Source organism: Dipodomys merriami, unplaced genomic scaffold (assembly GCF_024711535.1).
Source record: "Dipodomys merriami isolate MVZ:Mamm:240054 unplaced genomic scaffold, mDipMer1.0.p SCAF_25, whole genome shotgun sequence".
Classification (NCBI taxonomy): Eukaryota; Metazoa; Chordata; class Mammalia; order Rodentia; family Heteromyidae; genus Dipodomys; species Dipodomys merriami.
The window spans coordinates 6,137,320-6,164,486 of NW_027203937.1; the positions used below are offsets into that span (position 1 = coordinate 6,137,320).

At 37.1% G+C, this 27,167-nt stretch overlaps 1 protein-coding gene across 17 annotated transcripts in view; it reads left to right on the forward strand.

Moving 5' to 3' along the window:
* Picalm (phosphatidylinositol binding clathrin assembly protein) overlaps window positions 1–22,304 on the forward strand; it is a 104,149-nt gene extending 81,845 nt beyond the window's left edge. For 6 of the 17 annotated variants that reach the window (XM_070034832.1, XM_070034833.1, XM_070034834.1 and 3 more), the window contains 4 exons: window positions 3,427–3,486; window positions 6,978–7,082; window positions 19,515–19,617; window positions 20,864–22,304. In XM_070034832.1, the coding sequence (XP_069890933.1) occupies window positions 3,427–3,486; window positions 6,978–7,082; window positions 19,515–19,607 (258 nt within the window). In that variant the 3' untranslated portion in view covers window positions 19,608–19,617; window positions 20,864–22,304. Of the gene's footprint in view, window positions 1–1,776; window positions 1,801–3,426; window positions 3,487–6,977; window positions 7,083–19,514; window positions 19,618–20,863 lie in introns of all 17 variants that reach the window. The other 11 variants (XM_070034829.1, XM_070034830.1, XM_070034831.1 and 8 more) reach the window with 3 other exon arrangements.
* Window positions 22,305–27,167: the final 4,863 nt, after the last annotated feature.

A 27,167-nucleotide genomic window follows, 5' to 3' on the forward strand; every position in this document is an offset into this window, starting at 1 on the left:
TCCTTGGCCTGCTTGCTGCCTTGCTAATAAGAGAAAAAAGATAGCCCTCGTTGAAAATTTTGAGTTCTTGTTTTCTAACAACGGGTCAGTGGGCTTTGATTACACAGGCTATTAGAGATTTTGACTATCTTTGATGGAGCAAATTCTCATCATTAAGTCCCTTCTGGGATATTGTCCTTTTTATTTTGAATCACACACACACACACATACACATACACACACACACACAACACAATAGGGCTGAACTAAAAATAACATGAAAATAGCACTTAAATTTAGCTACTTTTTGGAGGGGAGGCAAGAGTTGGGGTTGCTGATACTGGGACATGAACTCAGGACCTAAGTGCTATCTTTGAGCTTTTTTTGTTCAATGATGGTACTCTACCACTTGAACCACAACTCCACTTCTGGCTTTTTTGTGGTTAATTGGAAATAAGAGTCTCATGGACTAACCTTCCCAGGCTGGCTTCAAACCATGATCCTCCTGTCTTAGTCTTTTGAGTAATTAAGATGATAGACATGATCCACTGGCTCACAGTTTTAACCACCTTTTTAAGATGACATTTTCCTATAGATACTTATCACTGCCATCACTAATAATAAAACCTTTCATTTTCATTATTTTTTACATGCACATGTGTACATGGTTTAATTTTATCTTTTAAGTAATATTTTCTTTGGAAAGTTTGAGCATTGTCCCTATCTTAAGTATAAAACTATGATTTTCTTTCACCTTTAAAACACTTGAACCACGGGTGTAAGTTTAAATCGAACTCTTGATTCAGAATCCGTGTTTCTCTCACTACCACAGGCTTTACTAGCTAGTGGGTTTTATAGTCAGGTATGAGTTATACACAATATTTTTAATTTTTATTTTATTTTTTTGTCAGTCCAGGGCTTGAACTTAGAACCTGGATGCTGAGCTTTTTGTGCTCAAGGATAGGGTACTACCACTTTGCACCACAGTTTCACTTCCACATATTTTAAATCATATAAATATTAACCCTTATATTAAAGTGCAGTGAGAATTTGCTTATGTTATATTAAATCCGTATAAAACTAAAATATTTTGTGTTTAGATAGCACTTTGGCTTTTAGGATTGGTCAGTAGAATTAGAGGTATTAACCATTCAGAATTTGCCAGTTCTAATTCCATAGGAATGGTTATGTTACTGTCGGGTGTGTGGGATTATATGTAATCTCTTACAGAGGTTTTGTTCAATATTGATGGGTTTTATAGTTTCTTTTTAGGCTAACATATAGAATTAATAATGTTGTGATTCACAACTTTAAGATAAACTGCTGCTTATGATGTTTGTTTATATTTCTAACCTTTTAATCCTTAAAAAGCACTGTCAAGGTTTATCAATAAATTTAAAACAAATTAGAAATTTATTAAAGTCTATGTACACTACAAATACTTTTCAATGGTGCATTTAAAAACCTTTTGTGGTAGACATCTGATGCAGCCCTTTATGGGATGTGCTGAATTCTGCACTATTGACTGTACTTACCCATGTTGTCTTAATGACCTTGGTCATCATTGACCTATTGTATCTATATACAGAAAAATGAGGTAAAATTTTCAGCTTCTCTTGTCAACCTTGATACTGTTTTGGTAAAGATGTCCTTTCATTAGATATTGGAGATGCAAGGGGTTTTAGGTAATTAGTGAATGTACATGTAAACTAAAATGCTCTGTGTATTTTGTTGTGTAAGTACTTGTTCTAATCCAATGTTATTGCATTATGTAATTGTTCTCCCTGGGAAAAACAGAATGGCATGCATTTTCCACAATACGTAAGTGACCAAAAACTAGACTTTTTTTTGCAATAAATTGGCATGCTATTAACCACTGCTGCAGCAGAATCTCATAACCTTCCAGCTATTGTTTTCACATTCAGATTTTCAATGTTTCAAAAATTCCTCCTAGCATCTACTGATTTCATGGGTGTGTTGCAGAATTGATTCTGATGATGGCATGGGAAACACCAATTTTTCTTTTCTTGCTTAATATTCCGCCATTTGCTGCCAGATGGCTGGGTGTCTGTGTGTCTGTGCTGCCACTCTGCACTTGATGACTTCTGAATGAAGGGAAATGTTGATTGTGGTAATGTTTAAGATAACAACTGCATGTAATCTTACAGGCTTCTGCTATACTTGGCAGTTTGTCTCACTGCTCTTGTAGATTTTGATTTTTCAGTAGGGAGAGACCAATAAGCCCTTCATGCTTACCCAAGCCCTAACTTTTAACTATTCACTTTAATATTACTTTTTAAAAAATGTTTGCTTCATTTAACTTCTCCATGCATATGTTCAAATTGCCATATAATTCCACGCCCCCACCTTTTTTTTTGTTTGTTTCAGCAGTGTTATTGGTCTTTCTCCAGTACTCAGTTTTAGTCTTTATTGTAAGAAACACACAGGGAATGTTAAGACAGCCATTGTATCAATAATAATTATGTAACCAATTGTTTATTTACAAGAACTTAAATATCATAGTTGTCAATGATTCTTTAATTATTAAAATACAAACTGAGTTAAAAATGTTTATTTCTAAGCTGGGTGCCAGAGGCTCACACCTGTAATCCTAGCTACTCAGGAGGCTGAGATCTTAGGATCACAGTTCAAAGCCAGCCCAGGCAGTAATGTCCTTGAAACTCTTAACTCCAATAAACTACCAGAAACCAGATCTGGTACTGTGGCTCAAGTGGTAGAGTGCTAGCCTTGAGCTGAAGAGCTGAGGGACAGCACCCAGGCCTAGAGTTCAAGCCCCACAACTGACCAAAAAAAAAAAGTTCATTTCTCTGAAGGAATAATTTTTAATAATGTTTGGAATAAATTAGAAATTTAGCATACATACTCTTTATGTAAGAACTGTGTTTTGTAGAGATAATCATACTTAGCAGTGATTTGTAATCTTTTATTGGAGTTCTTCAATAACAATGAATGAGGTCCTTAGAAAATAAATATTTTTTGAAGATCAATTTATTAGTTGATTAGAAATCTTTAGAAATTTTTTCTTCCAGTTCTTAAGAAATAAACCTGTTTCGGCAGACATTTTTTATAAACTGAATGTGACTAAGTTTTAGTTTAATATTTTTAAGCTTTTGAAACTTTTTTGAGGATATGATGGGGATGAAACCCAAGGTATTACACATACTAGGCATGTGCTATAGCAAAGATTTTAAAGCTATAAAAGTATGTTGAAATCTTAAAACACGGTTTTGTCTTAAGTTTAAATGATTTTTTTCTTTTTAACAATTTTGCTTTTTCACTTTTTCACTGAGCATTAATTGACAGTTATTGATCAAAATGTCACTTAATTACAGCTGTCTTAACAATTCTTTTTCTCTTAGTGGAACTATACCTATTCTTGGATAAACATGAGTTATATTTTCTTATTTTTTCCTTTCACCATGTTAGGCACCCCCAGTAATGGCCTATCCTGCTACTACACCAACAGGCATGATAGGATATGGAATCGTAAGTATATTTGCAGATACAACTAAACTAGAAGAATTTAGTGCCTTGTTCATTTCTAGGTCTAGTGCCTAACACAGTGATACCCTAATATAGCTTTGTTAGAGTATTATTTTTCCCCTTCTTAACTCTTCTGATCATGTTTTTTATTACAGACTGTGTGGTTTGTTTGCTTGTTTTTTGCTTGTTTTTTAAGCAGGGCCTTGTACTTGCCTAGCATATTGCCTCTCATATTGTAGAGGAAGGAAGGGAATCAATATTTATTTGTTTAGTGCTGAAGTCAGGGTTTGGGCACTGTAGTTTTTTGCGCAAAGCTAGGGCTTTGCCACTTGAGCCACAGCCCCACTTCCAGCTTTTGAGTGATTAATTGGAGATAGGAGTCTCACAGACTTTCCTTCCCAGTCTATTTTTGAACCACAATCCTCAGAGCTCAGCCTCCTGAGTAGCTAGGATTAGTTGTGAGCCACCAGTGCCCAGCTGTAATTAATATTTTTTTAATTGCATAGGGTAAATTTTGTCTGGTATAGACCAGAGAGATTTTCCTATAGAAAAAGATTGTTAAAGCACAAAAAGTCTTTAAACTCCCTATAATCTATATGCTATGTCACTCTTCCTCTTCTAACCCTCTCAGTATAGACTTAAATAAGGATTGTCAATTGTAACTTTAACTCACTCTCATATTTTTGAGAAACTGATGCTGGTAGGAGGCAGCATTGTGTCTCTCATTGTTAACACCGCTACTGCATGTGTATGGTATGAAATTAGCTCCCTTTATAAAATTAACCCTCAAAAATCAATGGTTTTCTGTATGCCAACAATAAGAAAAGTGTGGCTGAAATTAGGAAAGCAACTCCATTCATAATAGCCCCACAAAAAAATAAAATACCTAGGAATTGACTTAACCAAAGAAGTGAAGGACCTCTATGATGAAAACTTTAAAAACTTGAAAAAGGAAATCAAAACAGAACTTAGAAAGTTCCTACGGCTATCTACAAATTCAATGCGATACCTATCAATATTCCAACCTCATTCTTCAAGGAAATAGAAGAGGCAATCCAAAAATTCATATGGAACAAGGAAAGTCCCCGAATAGCAAAAACGATCCTCAACAGAAAGTGTTGGAGGAATATCAATACCAAATTTCAAACTCTACTACAAAGTCATAGTAATCAAAACAGCTTGGTACTGGCATAAGAACAGACCTCAGGACCAATGGAATAGAATTGAAAACCCAGAAATGAACCTACAGACCTATAGCCAACTAATCTTCGATAAGGGAGCTAAAAAAAATAGAGTGGAAGAAAGACAGCCTCTTCAGTAAATGGTACTGGCAAAATTGGTTAACTACTTGTAGAAAACTAAAGCTAGATCCTTATATATCACCCTGCACCAGAATCAACTCCAAATGGATCAAAGACCTTGGAGTTAAAACAGACACTCTGAAAACATTACAGGATGGAATAGGAGAAACCCTAGGTCTCCTTGGCACAGGCTGAAATTTTCTTAATAGACACCCAGAAACACAACAAATCAAAGAAAGGTTGGACAAATGGGATTGCATGAAATTGCAGAGCTTCTGCATGGGCAAAGGACATAGCTAGCAAGATCAATAGAAAGCCCATAGATTGGGAGAAGATCTTCACTAGCCATACAACGGACAAGGGTCTCATATCTAAAATATACTTGGAACTCAAAAAATTAAATCCCCCAACAACAAATCTTCAAAGAAACAACTGCCCAATAAATAAGTGGGCTAAAGACTTATAGAGAAACTTCTTTGAAGAGAAAATAAGGATGGCCAATAGACACATGAAGAAATGCTTAACCTCTCTAGCCATAAAAGAAATGCAAATCAAAACAACATTGAGATACCACCTCATCCCAGTTAGAATGGCTATAATCAAGAACTCTAATAACAACAGATGCTGGAGGAGATGTGGACAGAAGGGAACCTGACTGCATTGTTGGTGGGAGTGTAAACTTGTTCAACCACTTTGGAAAGTAGTATGGAGGTTCCTCAAAAGACTCCACATAGAGCTCCCCTATGACCCAGCAATCCCACTTTGGGGCATTTACCCAAATGTTCACAAACAAGACCGCACTAAAGTTACCAGCACGACTATGTTTATTGCAGCCTTATTTACCATAGCTAAGGTATGGAACCAACCCAGATGTCCCTCAGTAGATGAATGGATCAAGAAAATGTGGTATATATACACAATGGAATTCTATGCCTCCATCAGAAAGAATGACATTGCCTCATTTGTTAGGAAATGGAAAGACTTGGAAAAAATTATATTAAGTGAAGTAAGCCAGGCCCAAAGAAACATAGGTTTTCCTATGGTTTCCCTCATTAGCAATAACTAGTATGTGTCTGAGACAAGCAGAAAAGGTCAGATAAGTTGATGTTAGTGATATGAACCCTAAGATATATATTCAAATTTTTTTTCTTTCATGCGATTGTTTCTAACACATTTATAAGATTATTTCTTTTTTGCTTTGTATGTCCCTCCCCCACGGTATAACCCCTGCTTTCACTGTATTTGGTGTTGTTATAATTTGTGGAGGGGAAGGGAAAAAACAAATTGTTTAAATAGGGATATAGGTGGACCCATTGCAACAATGAGATGTACAAGTCGTTATGTCGAAAACGAACTTTGCAACTTTGGTGGGGGGGGGTAGGTTGGGGGAGTGAGGGGAGGATGGGATGGGAAGGGGAGGAGGCTGCAATGCTTGATAAGAAATGTATTCATTATCTTGCCCATGTAATTGTAACCCCTCTGTACAGTATTTTTACAATTAAAAAAAAAAAGAAATTAGCCCCCTTTATATGTTTGAAAAAGTGTGATAGCCATAAACTTGAAATGAAGCTCTGGATGTAAGCAGTAATCTGTTTGGAAGGTTAAATAGAACTTTTTGAATTTGAAGATTGGAAATCATTACATTTTAACCAAAATAAGATAGTGGTGTGTATGCATTATTAAATAACAACAACAAGAACAAGGTGATGGAGAGTCTTGAGGTGGGTTTCTGCTATATAACATAGGTTGATATCAAACTGTCATTCTTCCTACCTTAGTCTCCTAAGCCCTGTGAAGATTCTGCTTTTCATTTACTTACAAGTTTAATTAATTTTTTTGTATGTAAGTTAAGCCTGTCTTGATTTTTTTCTAAAATGTAAGAACTATAGAAAGTAAACTTCATTTAAAAAAAAACTGTCTTCCCTGGTGATTACTTTCATAATATATAAAGCTGTGGCTTAATGAACAAAGGCATTTACTTAAAAGTTTAAATTTCCCAACTTCATTGAATAGAAAAACATGTCTTTCTTTACTACCTTTTTTTAATGAACATGGTACTTTCCATACAGAAAATACTTTCTAAAAATTTATAGTTAGAATGAGTTATGTGCAAAGTAACTTGCCCTTATTGTCATTCTTGTTAACTTATTAATAATAAGGAAAACCTTAACTTGATATTCTTCTGTTATGTAGCCTCCTCAAATGGGAAATGTACCTGTAATGACACAGCCAACCTTAATATACAGCCAGCCTGTCATGAGACCACCAAACCCCTTTGGCCCTGTATCAGGAGCACAGGTATTATATTCTATATGTATCTTGTAATATTTTTGTAATATTAACTGTATAACACTTAAAAATCCTGTCATGTGGCTTAAGAAATAAATAGGTATTTGTGTTTTTACCCTTTGTGATGGATGTCACTTGCTTTATATTTTTCATATAAAAGCTTTTAAGAATGCTGATTATTTAGATATAAAGGACAAGTAGATTATAAATACCAAAGATGAAAATTTTTATAACTTATAGTTGGTAGATCTAGATGCCCATTTTTCTAAGGTTTAGGACTTATTTTTCTTGGTGAATTTTGAATTCTGTCCATTATGAACTTTTGAAACCCTTAACTCAGAGTGCACATCTTAGCTGTTGATGTGATTGGTGCTTCAATAGTGATGCCCTTTAGAGGCAGATAAAACTTTTGACCAATCTTCTAAATGTTTAGAATTTTATTTTTTATCAAATAACCCTTTGGCACTGAAGATTGTATTAAAAAACAACCCCAGATGGGTGAAGAAACTTTTGAAATCCCATGCAGTTCATTAATTTTTTTAGTGCAACACTTTTTTCTTCAGATATTTATTGTGCTGCTTCCCCTTTCTGAAAATTTACTTTTAATTATTCAGCCTTTATTATTCATCCCATTATTGTTGGTACCTTTTAGAGAAATCTGAACATTTTTCCCCTAAAAATTGTACTTATTATTCTGAGAGGGGAAGAAAATTATCTTGCTATTTACTTTCTTTGAGGGTGGCATACATGAATAAATCCTTTATGAATTGGTAAGGGTGGCTTATTCTGTGTTGTGTGGTTCTGGTCATAGTGTTTAACAGTAGAAATAATTCATCATATGCAATATTTAAGTACTCTATTCGTTTGTTTTTTTTTTTTCATGCGGGTCCTGGGGCTTCAACTCAGGGCCTGGTCACTGTTGCTGAGCTTTTGTGCTCAAGGCTCTAGCACTTGAGCCACAGGTCATTTCCAGCTTTTTGTTGGTTCATTGTAGCTAAGAATCTCCTGACTTTCCTGCCTGGGCTGGCTTTGAACTTAATCTTAGATCTCAGCCTCCTGAGTAGACTTGTAGGTATGAGCTACCAATGTTTGGCCATGCTTTCTCATTTCTTTAAATAATTTCCATTCCAATGGAATGACATATTACATCTCGCTTATTTGAAAATAAATACTGGTAGTAGACTTGAATGAATATACCTGTTACATTTGCCAAAACATACATCTTGTGTTGCTAAAATTAGCTTACACTGATCCACTTTGAAATTCTCCTTTGTATTTCATACAGTGGTGAAGTATGAGATGATATTTTATATTTAGCTTTTTTTTTTTTTGTCTGTCCTGGGGCTTGAACTCAGGGACTAGGTACTGTCTCTGAGCTTCTTTGAGCCATAGTACCACTTCCAGCTTTTTCTATTTATATGGTAATGAGGAATTGAACCCAAGGTTCCATGCATATATAAGGCAAGCACTCTACCAACTGAGCAACCTTCCAAGCCCCTATTTAACCTTTTTGAGTGTTGAAATCATTTGATAAATTGTTATCTGTTAACTGGAAATGGGTGGTATACAGAGTTCTGATAAAATTCTGTTGGCTATAATGTATTTATATCTTTACCTCTTGTAGGGTTGTTTTCTGTTTGTGGGGTGGAGGTTGAGGAGTGGTTTGCAATGCTGGGATTAAACCTAGACTTAATGTATTCTAAACAAGCATTCTATATCTCCAATTCCTGCCTCCACCCGCCCTCCTCCCTTGTCCATATTATGGTGATTTTTTTTCTGTCCTATTTCTTAATCAGTTAATTTTTTACAGTGAAGATAGCTTTGGGCCAGAGTAATTGATAGATGCAGTTACTATCTTTAGAAGTCATTTTATGCATTTATGACATGTATTATGACTATATTATGTATTTTACTAGGTAGTTTTAACTGTTGGCTTAACTTTTTAAAAAAAATTCAAGATTTTGATAACTTTTTAAAAAGTATATTAATAATTTTCTTACCTTTTATGGAGACATTTGCTTAGGTTATACTATTACTTAAGGGTTTTTTCCTTCCTTCGTAGGTCATAATTTTAAATTCAAATATATTAGCATTTATTTAAAATAAGTAATTTAGTTTCCTTAGTCATGTAAAGATCTAAGTAATAAGAACCTAAGTATATGTTAAGAGTGAGTGTGTGTGTGTGTGTATTTGAAAGGCTGTAGCTCAAGTTTATTAGGAACCTAGTCTGCAGAAATTTTCCTTGATGTGCACATCCCAGTGGACATCTTGTCTTGTGGGCTAATGTTAGAGTAAATCAAGCTTGGATAGTGGCTTTTACCACTTCTCAAAATAATATATTTAAGATAGGTGATTTCCCTGTCTCATGACCTCATATTTCATTGATGAAGGAGAGAGAGACTTGGAAAGGTTTTCAGTTTTGGAAAGGTTTTCAGTTTTGTTTGTGGTCTAATACATCTTATCCCCAGGTGTCCTTGAACCACTGTTCATTTTTACCATACTTCTACTTCCAACACAGAAGTAACCCTAATTTCTCTGTCAGCAGTTACTCACCCTGACAAAAAAATCCCTTGGATTTTCTTGTTTGTTTAGATTATAAATCACATTTTTACATTTGGGCTACTGTAGTTGTCAAGAATACCCTCTGCAATTTTGGACAATACTTTCAAGCTAAAACATTGGATATACATATCTTTATGTTAGCGGGAGAAAGAGTAAAAATTTTAAAAATTTCTAGTCCTCTACTATCTCCTCTTAACCTAGGTTTTATATCTTGTTACACACTAAAATCCCATAACCTTTTCACTGAACACCAAAAAAGTGCCGCATTTTTTGTTTATAACTACTTTATGTCAGAAGAGAAGTGAGTGAGAGATTATTAGGGTAATAGATTGTCTAGTTAAAAAGTAAGTACTTGACTGATAAAATCACCTGAAGGAAACAAATCAGGAACTCAAAAAAGAGAAAACTGAACAGTTGTGAAGTTGCTCAAGGAAACTATTATCTCCTCGTTTGAAAGTCAGAATCTTTTTCCCTGAGACAGGTTCTCATTTTATATCCTAAGGTGATGGTGAATTTTCTATCTTCTGCTTCAGCCTCCCAAGTGCTGGGACTACATGCCTGCACCACCATGCCCAGATTAACATTATTATTGTTGTTGCTGCTGTTATTCTGATAGTATCAGGGTTTTGAACTGTGGGCCTCATGGCTTGCTAGGCAGGCACTGTATCCCTTGAACCATACCCCCCAACCCTTTGTGCTTTTGTTATTTTTTAAGTAGGGTCTCCATTTTCTCCCCTGGACCATCATGGATCATAATCCTCCTGATCTCAGCCTCTCAAGAAGCTAGAATCTCAGACATGAGCCACTTCACCCAGCCCCAGCTTAATGTGACTCTTTATTTCCCCAATTTGTTTTCCATTTGTCCAATCTCAAAAGTGCCACTAATTGTTCTTTACTATTAACCATCTACTCTTGTATTCTATAGCCTTTGCCAGCTTAAAGTTTACATTGTTTTCCGGTTTTTTTGTCTGATGTAATCCATTATGGTGATACTAGGTAGTGTTTTAGTATCTTATTTTCATACTCAAAACTCTAAACAGATGAATCTAAATATTTTTGAGCATTTAAGGGATCCTTTTGGCTTTCTTTTTCTTAACTCTACTTCTTGAAGATTCCCTTTTTGTACAAGTACTAATGAGTAAACATAATATTTAACTTAATTCCCATGCACTTATAACTTTCAGTAAGTATATAGTGCCGAGTTCTGTTACTGCTTGTCCTTTCCAAAAAAATCTTTAGTCCCTCATAGTGTGGATATTTACCCCATTTTTTGGGTCATCTCTTTCTTTTGAGTCCTTATGAAATCTGCAGTTCTATTATTATTTTTCATATGGACCTTTATGACTACTTAACATCCATCTATCCATTCATCTACCCAGTCTAACAAGATTGCATTTACTGGGTAGTATGCCATAAACTGCACTTTTACCTCAGTATCTCCCATTCCTATTCCTAGGATAGTTCCTGACATAATTGTTTGGAGCTATTACTTATCAAATGAATCTTGATAAAACCTTTTTTATTATGTATCTACATATGCCTCTTTAGTCTCTCATTTCATGTCATTATTACATTGGTAGCTTATGGTAATGTTCAAAACTAATTTGATTTTTTTTTGGGGGGGGGGTCCAGTCATGGGGCCTGAACTCTGGGCCTGGGCACTGTCCCTCAGCTCTTCAGCTCAAGGCTAGAGCTCTACCTCTTGAGCCACAGCGCCACTTCTGGCTTTTTTCTTTTTGCTTATGTGGTGCTGAGGAATCGAACCCAGGGCCTCATGCATGCAAGGCAAGCACTCTACCACTGAGCCACCTTCCCAGCCCTAAAATTATTTTTTATATTATTAAAATATGGTCTGAAGTATAAGCCAAAAAAATCAAATTAGTTGGGGCTGGGAAGGTAGCTCAGTGGTAGAGTGCTTGCCTTGCATGCATGAGGCCCTGGGTTCGATTCCTCAGCACCACATAAGCAGAAAAGGCCGGAAGTGACATTGTGGCTCAAGTGGTAGAGCACTAGCCTTGAGCTGAAGGGCTCAGGGACAGCGCCCAGGCCCAGAGTTCAAGCCCCACGACTGACAATCAATCAATAATTTTAGCCAAGCCTTGGTGGCTCATGCCTAAATCCTAGCTACTTAGGAGGCTGAGATCTGATTATTGTGGTTCAAGGCCAGCCTGGCCAGGAAAGTCCATGAGACACTCTTCTCCAGTAAACCACCAGAAAACTGGAATGCTGTGGCTCCAGTGGTAGAGCACTCACCTTGAGCTGAAGAGCTCAAGGATAGAGCCCAGGCTCAGAGTTCAAGGCCCATTACTGACCAAAATAAATAAGTAAAAATAAATAAATTTGATAATATAAATATTAAACTACTCATCTTTGAAATAGGTGAGATTTCTCTCTTGCTTTAATGTTTAATGGTTCTCAGCCATTCCTTTGTATTGTATTCCTTTGTTTGTTCTCCTTTTTTTCAAATGAGGATACAAAGGTCTTTGACTTATTCCTGTATGTTGTAAATAGTTTAAATGAAAAGTGAAATTTTAATCATAATATAAACCACATTCCACAGCTGTTACCTAAAAGCCTTCCTTGTTTTTTTAAATATTTCTTTGGGGAGTCATTAACCATCCCAAGTATACTTCTGAGCTCATGATCTTTTTTCTGATTACTATCAAATCAAATTAATCCCTTGGGCATCCTATTTCTTACAGATAATGTTTTCTTATTTGGCAGTTAGGTAAGACATCCAAACAATGTGTTTTACATTATATTTCACTTACTCTTAAGTTTTACATTAGTGCTTGACAGTGAAAAAGCAGCTAATCCCATTTGACTATAAGCTCAGACTTTGTTGTTTTTTGTTTTTTGGGGTTTTTTGTCCTCATGACAGCTTAACTACAGGTAGGCTATGCTATAGCTTTGAGATTATACCTCCCAATACATATTCCTTCTGCCACAATGAGCATCCTCTTCTTGGTTCCTACTAGAATACATCCCTAGTCCCCGTGCTCCTACTGCACTTCCACAAACTTTGTTTTGGCACTGGCTATTTTTATAAAGATATTTTAGCCAGGCACCGGTGGCTCACCGCCTGTAATTCTAGCTACTCGAGAATCAGATCTGAGAATTATGATTTGAAAATCTCTAAGACTCTTATCCCCACTAAACTACCAACAAAAATTCAGGACAGCAGTCTAGAGGTCCTCAAACATAGATCTTCCCTATGATCTAGCCATTCCATACCTGGGCATCAGCCGAGAACAATCACAAGCCTCAATACCATAAAGATACTTGCACATCTATGTTCATTCCTGCACTGTTCATAATAACCAAGTTATGGAAACAGCATGAGTGGATCCCAAAAAATGTGGCACCTATACACAAGGAAATTTTACACAGACTTTAGAAGAGCATTGTTATATTCTGAGAAATGGTTGTGGTGGGGTTTGTTTGTTTGTTTGTTTTGGGGGGGGGGGTCCAGTCTAGGGGCCTGAACTCTGGGCCTGGGCACTGTCCCTCAGCTCTTCAGTTCAAGGCTAGCGCTTATTCTGAGAAATGGATGGACTTAGAACAAATCATGTTAAGTGAGGTGTGAGGTAAGCCAAGCTCAGAGAGACAAACTCATGTTTTTTCTCATATTTGGAAACTAGATCTAAAATTCATCGGGCCATGATAACTTTACAGGACTCTAGGTATCCACACACAGTGAGACCAAAGGAAGGATACCCAAGAAGAGAACACAAAGGTGCATTGCCTCTGATCAGATAAAATACTATTTACCGCTGGGCACCGGTGGCTCATACCTGTAATCCTAACTACTCAGGAGGCTGAGATCTGAGGATCATGATTCAGAGCCATCCTGGGCAGCAAAATCTGTGAGACTCTTATTTCCAATTAACCACAAGAAAACTGGACGTGCCTCTGTGGCTCAACTGGTAGAGTGCTTACCTTGAGCTGAAGAGCTGAGGGACAGCACTCAGGCCCAGAGTTCAAGCCCCTCAACCAACCAAAAAAATTAAATAATATTTATCATAAGGAACTGCAGGAAATGGAAATTAGGTTTTTTTTTCTTTTTGTCTTGTTTGTTCATTTATTTATCTTTGGGAGTATAAGAATGGAGCACAGAAATGGTGGGACAAAGGGTGAACAAATGCAGCATTGGTAGAAATTGTGTTGAAAATTACAATTTGTGGGTAGGGCCAGCTGGGACAAATTAGGAGAAAGAATAAGGGAAGGGGTGTCAGTCATGGGGCTTGAACTCTGGGCTTGGGCACTCTCCCTCAGCTCTTAAGCTCAAGGCTAGTGCCTGAGCCACAGCACCACTTCCATTTTTCTGAGTGGTTTATTGGAGATAAGAGTCTCATGGACTTTCTTGGCCAGGCTGGCTTTGAACCACAATCCTCAGATCTCAGCCTCCTGAGTAGCTAGGATTACAGGCGTGAGCCACCGGCGCTCTGCTGGTAATGTATAAATTTTACATATGTTTAATATAAATTGCAATGTCCTTTGAGAACTCCGTGTTTGCAGTATATAGCTATTGGGTTAAGTGTGAAGGCAGTTGACTTAGTTTCAGTTTTCTTCTGAAAGCAACTGTACTATGAAGTAACTCAATGAATGTTTGTGTCTGTTTTAGGTATTGTTTGAAGCTCTTTGGGTGTGGGGAAGGTTGTTATGCTTATCATGTTCTTTTTACTTTATTGATGAAGAACTCATTAACTTTCCTGTCTGCTTTAGCAAAAACTATGAAAACTGTAGTGTGATCATTTAATTTTAAAATAAGCATAGTAAAAGTTTGTGGTATTGTACATTCTTTCTGCTTACAGTTTTGCTTACAGACAATATGGCTAAAGATACAATGTGGTTGCTGGTATTTGTTTGCACTAGCCAGTTTTAAGTAAGTCTGACATCAGTTAATTGTCTGAAAGGAAACACTGGCTTGTTGTGGGTGCTTTTTGCTCTTCTAAATAGGGACCTTGTTGGCTTTAGATATTGGAATAATTCAAGTCTTACCAAAAAATGGCCTTTTTAATGACTTTTTTGTGTGCAAGAACTAATGGCCTGTTACTTTTAGGCTTAGTGATTTTTTTTTTTTTAAAACCTGGATGTATTAATAGGGGATGTTGGTAGTGCAGCTTTTATCAGCTGATCTGTCCAGCTGAATTTTTGTAAAGAACGCTTTTTGCCTTGCCAGCAAGTCGTGTGTTGTGCTCATGAGAAAATTTACACTGACAATTGGGGTTTAGTGCCCTAGATGAAAAACTGGCTCTCTGGGTCTCACTGTACCTGAGTCAGCAGTGACAAAAAGGTCAGGCATCCCTTCCTCTGTCAGCTGTTGTTAACTAAGACAGCAAGTAGAGGAAGCGGTTGTGTTTCAAATCCTTTCAGAAAGGTAACAATTTAATTTCCTGTCCCAATGAACAAAACCGGAAAGTGTCCATAAAACCTTGGATGACTGAAGTTCTATGCAATCTTCATAATGAAGATTAGTGTATATCAAGAGCACACAAATTATTGACTGTTTACTACAAACATCCCTTTTAGAAATTGACTTCTGCCAAGCACCAGTGGCTCACACCCTTAATCCTAGCTACTCAGAAGGCTGAGATCTGAGGATCTAGGTTCAAAGCCAGCCCAGGCAGGAAATGAAATTTTTATCTCCAATTAATCACAGAAGACCAGAAGTGGAGCTATTGCTCAAGATGACTAACCTTGAGCAAAAAAGCTCAGGCCCTAAATTCAGCCCTGGACGACCAGCTCTAAAAAGAAAAGACTTTTCTAATATTACTTCTTCCTATAAGTTAAATATAGCCATAAATCTAAGTTTAAAATAATAGGAAGAATAATAAGAGGAAAGAAGAATAATAATAAGAGGAAAATTATATATATATAGCCTTCAAGTCAGCAGGCATACATAAGAATCTACTAGTTTCCTAAGGCTGTAATATAGTATCACAGGCTGAAGTTAAGTTGCTATCAGTTCTAGAGGCTGCACATTTGAAATGAAGCAGTCAGCAAGGCCATCCTCACTCTCAATCACCTTCTAGAAGAGGATGTACTTTTGCCTTTTGCTGCTCACAGAGTGTGAGCATAATAGTAGCATTATCTTTAAAACAAGTGGACTGGAACACTGTATTTATGTTTCAGTACAAGAGACTTACCTCTGGTGACCTGGCTGTATACTAAACATTACCCCCAAAAGAATTTGCTTTTGCTGTGACCAACCTTGAAATCTGCTATCTCTGTGGACTCCTGTTAAGTAGCACTGCGTGTCTAGATACTTTGATTCCATAGCAGCATTAAGAAAACATGTTTTAAGCATTGCTGTAGTTTGTTTGTTCTGCAAGAACAGAACAGCCCGAAGTAGGAAAGGACACAGCCAAGGGCAAAGTTATAAACATTGTAAGTAACATTTTTAAGTATATTAAAAACATAAGTTTTTAAAATAGTTAATATTAAAATTTAAAAATTTGAAATAAGAGATCATTCTTCCTCACCCCTCTCCTTTTCTTTTTCCCCCTTTTCTTTCTTCTTTTTTTCTTTTTTCCTTTTTGTTTTTGTGGTCCTGAGGCTTTTGAACTCAGCCTGGGCACAGTTCCTGAGCCTCTTTGTGCTCAAGACTAGCATTTTATCACTTGAGGAGCCACCAGCATCACTTCTGGTTTTCTGGGTACTTTATTGGAGATAAGAGTCTCATGGACTTTTTCTGCCTGGGCTGACTTAGAGCCGTGATCCTCAGATCTCAGTCTCCTGAGTAGCTAAGATTACAGGCATGAGCCACTGGTGCCCAGCTCAGAGGTCATTCTTATACAGTGCTTGTTTAATCACCAGAAACATTTAATTTAACACAGTTAATCCTAGAGTCAGGATTCTATTCAGTTCTATCCTTCCATAAAACTGTCAAGATACTGTCTTCGCTTCTTCAGTGATGGTGAAGTGAATTTATAGCATTGCTATTTGCTAGTTGGTCTTTTGGGTGATTGAAGAATTTAAATGTAAAGATATGGCACAGTTGTGTTGCTACAAATCTTAAATACAAAATCAAATTAGAACATTTACCCTGGAAAGGGCTAATGATAGAGCATGCATATAGTAAGTGCAAGGCCCTGAGTTCAAGCCCTAGTATTACGCCACACACTCTGCAAAAACAAAATTTCCTTTGTCTTTATTGTCTCATAAACTTTCTCTCTCCCTCCCTCCCCCTCCTTTCCTCCCTCCCTCCCTCCTTCCTTCCTTCCTTTTCTCTCCCTCTTTTTTCTTTTCATTTTCTTCTGACTGTAATGGGATTTGAACTCAGGCCTTAAACTTCCTGCCCAGCAAAATTTTTCGCTGGTTCTTTTGGCAGTAGAGTTTAGAGAACTTTTCTGCCCTGGCTGGCCACAGAATGCATCTTGCAGATCTCATCTTCTGAGTAGCTAAGATGACAGTCATAAACCCCCAGCACCCAACATCTTTGCTTTCTACTATTATGCCATGTTCTTTAATTTGCTCAATGGAATAAAAAGTAAAGGAGGGGTGGCACTCTTATTTCAGGAGACATTTTCAGGCTGAAATCGGTGGTTCACACTTGTAACCCTGTTACTTTGGAGGCTGAGAATCAGTTACAAGCCAGCCTCAGCAGGTAAACCCAAGACTGCAAAAACCTGGAAGTGGAAATACAGTTCTAGTTGTAGAGCACTAGATCTGAGCAAAAAAAGCCGAATGGAAGTGTGAGGTCCCTGAGTTCAAGGCCCAATACTGACCCCTCACCACCACCCCAAAAAATTCCTATTGCTTCATTCATCAGGATCCCATCAGGTCTGCGTCTGCTTTCCTTGAACAGTAACATGGACAGCAAATTTTCCTTTCCTTATCTTTCCTTCCTTCCTCTCAGCTGGCTGCATTTTCATCAGTGTGTGTATGTTCATGTTTGGTAATGGTGCCGAGAATAGATAGCACCAGGTGGTGAAGAGTACTGGCTAGCTCAGTCCTGGGAGCTTTGTAGCAGCCACCTGAGCTGTGGTTGCGTGCACTGCATATACATAGGATAAGAAACTTAATTGCAGGCACAGTTTTCTCATTGGTGGCATCAAATATATTCTAGTTTTTCTAATTATTTATAGATGTGACAGAAGTGACAAGTTTAAGAGGCTGGTAGAAGTTTTAGCTAAACTACTTTTTTTCCCCCAAGGGAAATTGGTCCTTTTTAACACCATAAGCCTTTTGGATTATGTAGCAGCATGCTTATGTCTTAGGGAAATAATAGTGCTTTCTTTGTCTTCATAAGCATCTTTGGGGGAGGGGCGGGTAATTGGGTTGACAGGCTACTGTCCTTGTGGAAAGCTTGGGGCTTTCATAGAAACTCATCATTTTGGATGCAGTCTATGTATCATCCAAATTATTGTTTTAACTTTGAGTACAAAAGAAAAGCTGTGAGTGAGAGAAGCCCAGTTAATAGTGAAGATAAGTGCAAATGTTGGATTCTTTCCAGTGAGGTGACTAATTATTAATCTAAATCATCCTACTTCTGCATGCCCATGTTTGGGCTGAACAGGGGTGTAGAGCATCTTCCTGGTGGAGCTACACCTTCATCTGTTTCATGAATTGTGTTTAAAGACCTGACATGTGCTCCCCTGTTCTTTTCAGTTAGAGCTGCCTATGTAGTTCCATGATCTTTCTCATTGTCTCTTCCTATTGTCTTTGGGCATATATTTTTTTGGAGGGGCATATATTTCTTAAACAGTATACTTGACCACCAATATGACTGATGGTAATTTCTAAGCTTTTATATTAATCTTAAGTAACCTGGATAACTAATTGTTTACACTAGTAATAAAATATTTGCTGAAACTCATGGATCTAATAAGTCAGTAAAAATAATAGGAAAAATGAGATTACATTAGCAGAGGATTTTTTTTGGGGGGGAGGGGACTTAAAATAGTATGTTGGAAGCATGAATTGAACTGTTTCCACTTAGACTTTGATATGCTCTTAGTTGAACATCCCTAAACAGCATATCTCATAATGGCCATGCTTGCATGATTTATAATCCTGTACTGAGGGAGAATAATTTAAAGTTTGTTTCAAGCAAAATAGCTTTTGTGAGATTTTAAAGTTCATAAGTTAGCTTAGTGCCATAGAATAATATATATATAAACTGACATCTTGGTTCATTTAAATTTTCTTTCCTTGGGAGACTACTCTCAAGGATACGTTATTGAGTTCAGTGGTTTACCGACCTTATATTCAAATTAAATTATAGGCGCAGATTGTAAAATATAAACAAATACATTCAGAGGAAATAGAACAAAAGATCCCCAAGCATTCTGTGGATAGTTAGACTAAGTGACCCCTGTGTTCTTTTTCTTCCTACAGTATATGCAGCAGCTTCTGCATGTCCACATGGACAGTTAGGCAACTCTGCATGAAGAGTGTGGGAACTAAAGATAGGACTCGATACCCCTTAGGAAGCAGGAAGGAAAGAAAATTACATCTAGATTACTTGGGGTCTGAACTGAGATCAATATGCACAATTGTTGGCCAATAGCTTGGACACAGCCATTTTCACCAGTTTTTTTCAAAAATTATGCATTCTCTCCCACCCCTTTTTTCTATCTGACATACCAAAAGTCTTAACCAAGGGTCAGCTGATAGCGACCTTTATGGATAAAAGACTTCCTTTTGAGTTTCAGAAACACAGATTTGTTTTCTGAAAAACACATGCCTTTGAATAAACTTGACATGTAATAACACATTTGTTTTAATAATTTCATTCCTACAAAGGCTGCCTTTATATTTATTAAAGGTGACAAAACAAAAACCACTTCTTCTTTTCATTACATTTTCTGCTTTCATGTTCTGTCATTCTGAGATCTTTTTTTCTTTCCCTCTCTCTGTCTTCTTTTCCCCCAGCTGTCGGCAGCATCCAGCCCCTCCAGTCACAGTCCTCACAGAGCTTCAGGAAAGGATCCTTTTGCAGAGATTTCTTTGGAGGATTTCTTATAAATCACTTTAGGTATTGCTGCTTGTTGGGGAATATGGGGACTAAATACTTACTTTAAAATTACTGGGCATTATTAAGCAAAATTCACTCTTCTTTGTTTCTTTAAAGGAGTCTGGTTTCCCTCCACTTCTCCTCCTTTGTTCTTTGGGTGAGGAATAAAAGCAGGTTAAGCTAGGACATAGGGAGAAATAACTTTTGTAAGGCAGAAACAGAAGTGTGAAATTATAGGATCATCTTACATATAGAAGCATGGCATCCACTGTTTACAACAGGTGGATGAAAAAAATACCACCCTTGAAAACTGTTTGAGTCATTCTTCAAAGAATTATAGAGAGCTCCCCAGTTTTACTCACTGCATCAGAGCCTGATTGGGAAAGAAATGTTTTTGTGTTTCTTTTCATTTAAAATAGTTAACATTTTAAGAAAGTTTTTTTTTTTGTTTTTTTGTTTTTTAGTTAAGGGAAATGAATACTTAAGACTTTGGCTTGAAGGATTCTGCATATGATCCATGCTGCCTTTGTTTGCTTAGAATCACTATAATTTGTTCTTCTTGATGTTCTAGTTCCCAATTTACATTTGCCTTCTAGATCTTTGGGAGTATGTACTCTTCTTATTGGGCAACAACTCTTCTTATTTGTTAACACATCTGGCTCAGTAATTAATCTTTAGATAGGCATTTGAAGAGAAATCATGAGTGAAGAATATAGTGACTCCCAACTGTAAAGTTTTTCTTCATAGATCTTTCAGATTTTTAATTTTTATTAGTAAAGAAATTAGTCCATGTTAAGATTACTCTTGTTATCTCTAATTTTATATCATATGGAAATAATAGTTTGCATTTTGTTTTTCCAAATGAAATGTCACATGGAATATTTCTGTTTCTGAATAGATGTTTTGAACCTCTCATGGAAAAAAAATAAATCTTTCTTCACTTATCCCTAAGCTACTTGTTGGTTTTTAGTCCTTAGAAAAGTATTGAAAGTTCTGACATTGAGCAAGATGAATTGTATTCATAACCCTTGTATAACTACTTAAAGACAATAATAAAAACATTTTAAGGAAGTTTCTATAACTGCTTCACAGTACTGAGTTGTGGCATGTAAGAAGCTGATAATACTGACTGACTTGTAATCAGGGTTTGTGATAAGCATGTTGCACATACTTCCGGTCCAGTTATATGGCTACAAGGCGTTTTTATTTGTGAGAACATATCCTACAGTACCATGAATTAATTAAACACATACTTTTTTTTTTCCAGATACAATTTATGTAACTAGATGGAAGAGAATGGAGTTATTCCAAAAAGACAAGTGCTCAAGTGGCGAATCCTTACTTCCAGCAAAATTTAAACTGCTGTCTCTTAAATTCTTCTTCCATTAGAATGCTACAGTACCCAGTGAAGGCCCATGAAGGAAATTGGGACTAGTTTATAGGAGAAAGTTATCAATACAATTTATAAAGCCAAGAATTGCCATGATTTAAGACTAAGATCTGTCTTTTTGGTGACTAACCTTTCAGTTCTTTCAACTCCTATTAATACCCATAACCAGTAACCTACCAAGAAAAGCCCTTATTTGGAAAGTGTGAAATTTGTATTTGGAAATGCTGCCTGGAGAGAAGAGCTGTGTCCTTTACTGTATTCAACAGGACTTGTTGGGGGATCAAAATCATAATTCTTAATTATGCATTATCTTTGTTTTCTCAAGTCCTCACAGACACCGAAACCATAACTGAAATTAACATTTCCTTTAAAAATTTTATATTCAGTTTGCAGTAGACATTCCTTAAGTATTTGTATTTATTTATGATTATCAGTTTTACGTAACATTAATATTGTATCAAACCTCCTTATGAAAATGAGTATGGATGTACACAGTATGTTTGATTTTTATCCACAAGAATGAATCTGATTCAGAATGCTTTTTAGCTGACATACAGAGCACTAAATATTTTAAGGCAAATCCATAGATCTGGATATCCTAAGAATTCTCAGTCTCTATGGGATTTAGGGAAGCATTATAAATGCATTAATCCTTATAGTCAATTCTGTGCCTGGGATTTTGCAAGGGAACAGTTCACTGACTAGGAAAAGCACTACATATAAAATTCAGCATTAGTGCATTGGGAAGGATCTTTACTGCTTTGTGCTTGGCATGTCATTATTTTCCATTTGACATTAGGGCCTTTCCAAAATGAATGTGAGGAATTGCTTTCACTTCAAGACTTTCCTTCTTTTCAGTAAAACTCTAGGAGATGTTATTGGGGAGGGGAGGGAAACAAAATTCTTGAACTTTTTATTTGGCTTGTGCCATGTTATGATCATGTACCTTTTAAATAAGGGGAAATAGTATCTTTAAAGTTAATGTCTAGCCAAGAGTTTAGTTATTGAAGAATTAAACTGCACTGTTGATCGGTGCTTTGTGTAAATACATCATACGTTTGGGTTGAGAGGGGCCTTAAGGAGGACAGTTCATTGTAGGAAAGCAATTCTGTACATGAGTTTAAGCATACTTGTTGCATTGTCTCTGCAGATTATATTTTTGTTTACAATATTAAAATGTATGTTAGCAAAATGGGTGGATTTTCAAATAAAATGCAGCTTCCACAAAACTTTTGTTATGGTATTCTAGTCTGAGGTGCATTTTGTTTTTTCTTTTTCTTTTTTAATCATTTTTTCTAATAAAATTATACCCAGGTGATTATATTTGCTGATTTAATAAAATGTAAAATTTGCTTTATTTAAATTTCCAAAAAGCTTTATCTTTGCGAGTTTTGTTACTTTCTAGACTCTTACTGACAAAGTGAACTACATAATTGTCCTTTTTTCTTCTTTTTTATTTATTTATTTTGGCTTTCTGTTCAGATGCCTTCATAAAGGTAAGTGTAAGGCTTTCTGGTACAAATGGTATTTCCACTTGGGAGGCAGTAAGAGTGTGAGTTGCAGGCTAGTCTGGGTACATGAGAGATCCTGTCCTAAAACAAACAGCAGCCACAAAAAGAAATCTGTATATCATATTGCATGTTGAATAATCAGTAGAATTTGGAGTATGTGATAAAGAAATTTGAAGTTTGGCTTTGATCAATGTCTGAATAACTAAGCCAGTGTGCTTTGTTTCATTTTAATGCTCTGTCTTTTTTACTTTTTATTAAAAATAATTTTTCTGATTTAAGTTTCAGTACCATTAAACCATTTTCATATAAATTGGAACGTTGTACTTTTTATAAGTTAGCTTCTTTAATGTAAATTTTTATTTGTGTCTTCCAGTGTTTGGGCTGTTTTAAGGATTGTGATTGCTTTTTACTTCTTTTGGTATGGTATGCCTCTGAAGTGCTTGCCCTTTATTATTCAAGCATCTTTTGGACTCTGTTGGGTAGGAATTACCTACATTCTACTTTACAAATAGAAATCGGAAAAGGATCCTGCCCAAACAAGCCAGGTGGGAGAGTAGGTGCCATTGTTCTGTGGCGTTTAAAATTTTGGTTGGTATAGGGGATCAAACCTAGGGCTTTAGGCATGATAAAAATACATTATGATGTGTTTTTTACCACTGAGGTACACTCCTAGCTCAGATTGGGACCTGGACCTCTGTATCTGATTCTTTTACTCTTTGGCTGGTGCTTTACCACCTGAGCCATACCTCCTACCCCCAGAAGCTAATTTTTTAATGTTAATTTTGAAATGACTGAGATTAACTTGTCAAATTAACACTGGACATATCGATCCTTTCCCTGTCTGGCACTTTTCCTGCCTCCCTCCCTTTTAGCCTGGGGCTCTTAGTGGTTGTCCTGAGATGATGTGTAGGCCTTGAATTACGCTCTCAAAGGAAGGTACAGGCAAGGAAGGATCCAGGTGTAAGTCTTCTCCTCCTACTCAACATTCATCTGAACTCAAAGCTGTTCAGGAGATTGATCTCCTTAGCCTTTCAAGAACACTACTGGAAGCATCAAGCATACCACACTGGCACTACTAGCTTAGTGTCTGTCTTACAGGTGTGTCTGTCTTAGATGGCACAAAATGAAATCTCATCTCTGATCTTCATCTTGGTAAAATAGAAACTGAACAGCTCTTCATTCCCATTTAAGGACTTACTGAAGAGCAACAGCATCAGGAACTAGGAGTCTGGTCTGATTAGGACAGCTGTATCGTGGGGTGGGGAGGAGGGTAATTGGAGCTTGAACTGGGGACCTGAGTTGCCTTTGCTCATCTTCTTGCATCTTCTACAAGCCACAGCCTGGCTTTTTTTTTTTTTTTTTTTTTTTTGTAGTTTATTGGAGATAAAATGTCACAGGCTTTTCTTGCCTAGGCTGGCTTCCATCCTTGATCATCAGATCTCAATCTCCTGTTAGAATTCCAGGTGTGACCTGCCTCCCCAGAATTGTTTGGTTTTTTGGTCAGTTGTCATCAGGAACTAATCTTGTAGCACAACTACTGAACTTAAAATCCATTGTGGGCAGGATTTACATTGCAAATGTGTCAAAAATAGAAATTAAAGAATGAGAGAGAGTCCTTTGTCTTATCAGAAAAGCACAGTGAATTAAAACTTGTAACAGACCTAAATCAGGAACATTATAGGACAGTAAACCTAATTTACAGGTGTTAAAATATGTGTTAGGGTTCCAAAGAGTTAGCAGGCTGAGCATTGTAGCTCAGTAGTGCCTGAAGTCCTGTGTTCCATTCCTAACACCTTATACATACTCTTCATTTAATAAACTATGCAAACATAATCTTAACTTTTGTTGGTCCTGGAGCTTGAACTCTGGGCCTGGGTGCTGTCTCTGAGCTTTATTTGCTCAAGGCTAACTCTACCACTTGAGTGACAGCACCACTTCTGGCATTTTTGAGTAGTTTATTGGAGGTAAGAGTTTTACCATCTTTCCTCTCAGGGCTGGTTTTGAACAGCAATCAGTAGATCTGAGTAGCTAGGATTACAGGTGTGAGCCACCAGTGCCTGGCTGAAGTAATTTCTGAATCCCTACGTTAATGTTTTCAGGAGTTGCCAGTCTGTTCTTATTTCCACTCCAACCTTTTCATAAAGCAAAAGACACGTTGCTAATGCATCTTTTATGGTTGAGAAAACAGCCTTAGATTATGTTGTTGACCTTTAACAACTGACTGGGTGGGGTATTTTTATTTTTATTTTTTGAGACTGTTCCACTGTTAGGTATGCTGTCCTCAGACCACAGTCTTTCCACACTCTTGTCTCTAAAGTAGCTGAGATTACAGGTGTGACAACCAACACAAGTGTTGCACTATCATATGTGGTCTTACTTGTTGAACTTTGGGACTTAACGGATGGTCTAACTCATAACCACCCTAAAGCATACTGGTATACAGAATACCACGAGTGCTTTCATGGGTGTATGTGAAAGTTGGTACACAGAAATGTACCAAATTTTATTTTTATCTAAGGTTGATGGGAGAGAAAGGGAAGTTCTTTTTGGATGAACATTGACAATAGGTTTAAGAATGTCCCTTGTGTGGGAATTACTGGTTAGAGATAGAAGTGGATCAGATAGTCTGTGTCAGTGAGACAAGGAAATACTTAAGTGGTTAGAGCTGGAAGAGATTGAAGAAAGGCAAATGGAGAGCCTGGAATACAGAGGGGACAGTTGACAGGATATCACACAGAGAGAAGCAACTGCTTTATGACAGTACAGAACGTAAAGCATCATGGACTTTTCTTCCAACTATAAAGAGGACATGAGAAGCCTACCACATAGGAATGTTAGAAAGATTTAATAAATGGAAACAGCCTGATGCACAAGAAAGCTTCAGGACATCATTGCATTTAAGAGGGATATAGAAGAGTGATTCACAACCTGTGTTCAAATCCTGGCTCCACTGACTAGCTGGACGGTATTGGGAAAGTGTCTAGATTTCCTTCAGCCTGTCTATCTAAAGTGGGGGGAGAGGTAGACATTTCTTCAGAGGATTACATAATAGGATTGAGAAAGGCCTGCTAGAAGGCACATTTAAGGGTTTACTGTTAGTACCAAGAATCTTTTCAAAGTTCTTTGGAACCCCCTTCTCTTGCCACATATATCAGTTGGCTTCTACAGCAGAGTACAGAATCCCAGATTTCATATGCCCTGTGCCACCTGAGCCCCTGGTCCTAAGGCAACTTCGGTGTTTTTTGTTTTTTTGTTTTCCAACTTGGGTTTTTTGGTGCTGGGAATGGGACTCAGGTTTTGTACATGCTAGGCAAGGCTGCTACATCCCCTACATTCCCAACCTCTGAGCAAACTTGCGAACTGTACTTTGGTTAGCTTTAAAAGAGTAAAAAGCACCTATCAGAGTAGCACTGTGGCTCAAGCGGTAGATTGTTCGCCTTGAGCTGAAGAGCTGAGGGACAGCGCCCAGGCCCAGAGTTCAGGCCCCACAACCAGACCCAAAAAAAAAAAAAAGTGCCTACCAGGCCGACACTTATGTTTAAGACAGTAGTTTTTAAAAACCCAGAGATACTTTTGAATTTAGTTCAAGCCTTCAGTGGGGGAGTAGTATTGGGCCCCTCCCCAAAATGAACTCAGGGCCTCACATGCCAGGGAATCAAGAGCTCTGCCACTTGACCCATACCCTAGCCCTTGCTTTTTTTTTTTTTTTTTGAGAGGGTTGGATGACCATATAATGAGCTGAGACAGCTAAATGATTGTATTGGTACAGAACAAGGGGCAATTTTTGTTGGGAGGCTTGCCAGGTTTGTGGTTTGGAGCTTTTAGCTTTTTATTAATTGATTTTCTTTTTCAACTCTGGTACCAGGGCTTTCACTGTTGGCCCTCTGCCACTTGAGCCATCCCTCCAGTACAGCTCTTTGCCAGTTAATTGGAGATAGAGTCTTGATCATTTATTCCCCGAATTGGCCTCAAATTGTGATCTTCTGATCTCAGCCTCCTGAGTAGCTAGGATTACGTGTGCGAGCCAGTGGTGCCTGGTTTAACTATTAGGACTGGGTAAGTTAAAGTAGGTATCTTTTCACCAGATTTTAGATCCTGCTGGAAGTTGTATCCCTCACTGATATTTTTACATAAAACCCTTTTTCAAATGGCTAGGAGAAAATGACATGTAAAAATCGAGTGTAACAGATTATCATAGGTCCAAAGTTAATTGTGCCTTTAACTAGGACAGCAGGTGTGCCTAGAATGTACAATCCTTGGTGTCAGAATTTTAAGGTACAGTGCCTCACCATACTTGGAATAGTTGTGGAGAGGCAATTCTAACACAGTTAATTTCCACCCCTCTTAGGAGGAGAAGGTGGCCAGAGCTAACATGTTTTTATAGCTGAGACTACAAAAAAAAAAGATGGCACTAACTCAAGAAGGCAAGAGGTCAGCAAGATCACTACAGGATTAGAGGAAGGAAATGCTGACAAAGCCTTGTAACAATCGGTGACAGAATCTGAATTTGCAGTCACTGTAAAACTCATTTGCTAGGTTAAAAGTCTGACAATCTTGCCATTTAGAGACTTTTTTTTAAGAATCTGAAAGGTTTTTTTTTTTAGCACTTACCTCATTAAGAACAGCATGATCTAAAAAGTAGCCATGTAAAAATCTTGGTGAAAAAAGTA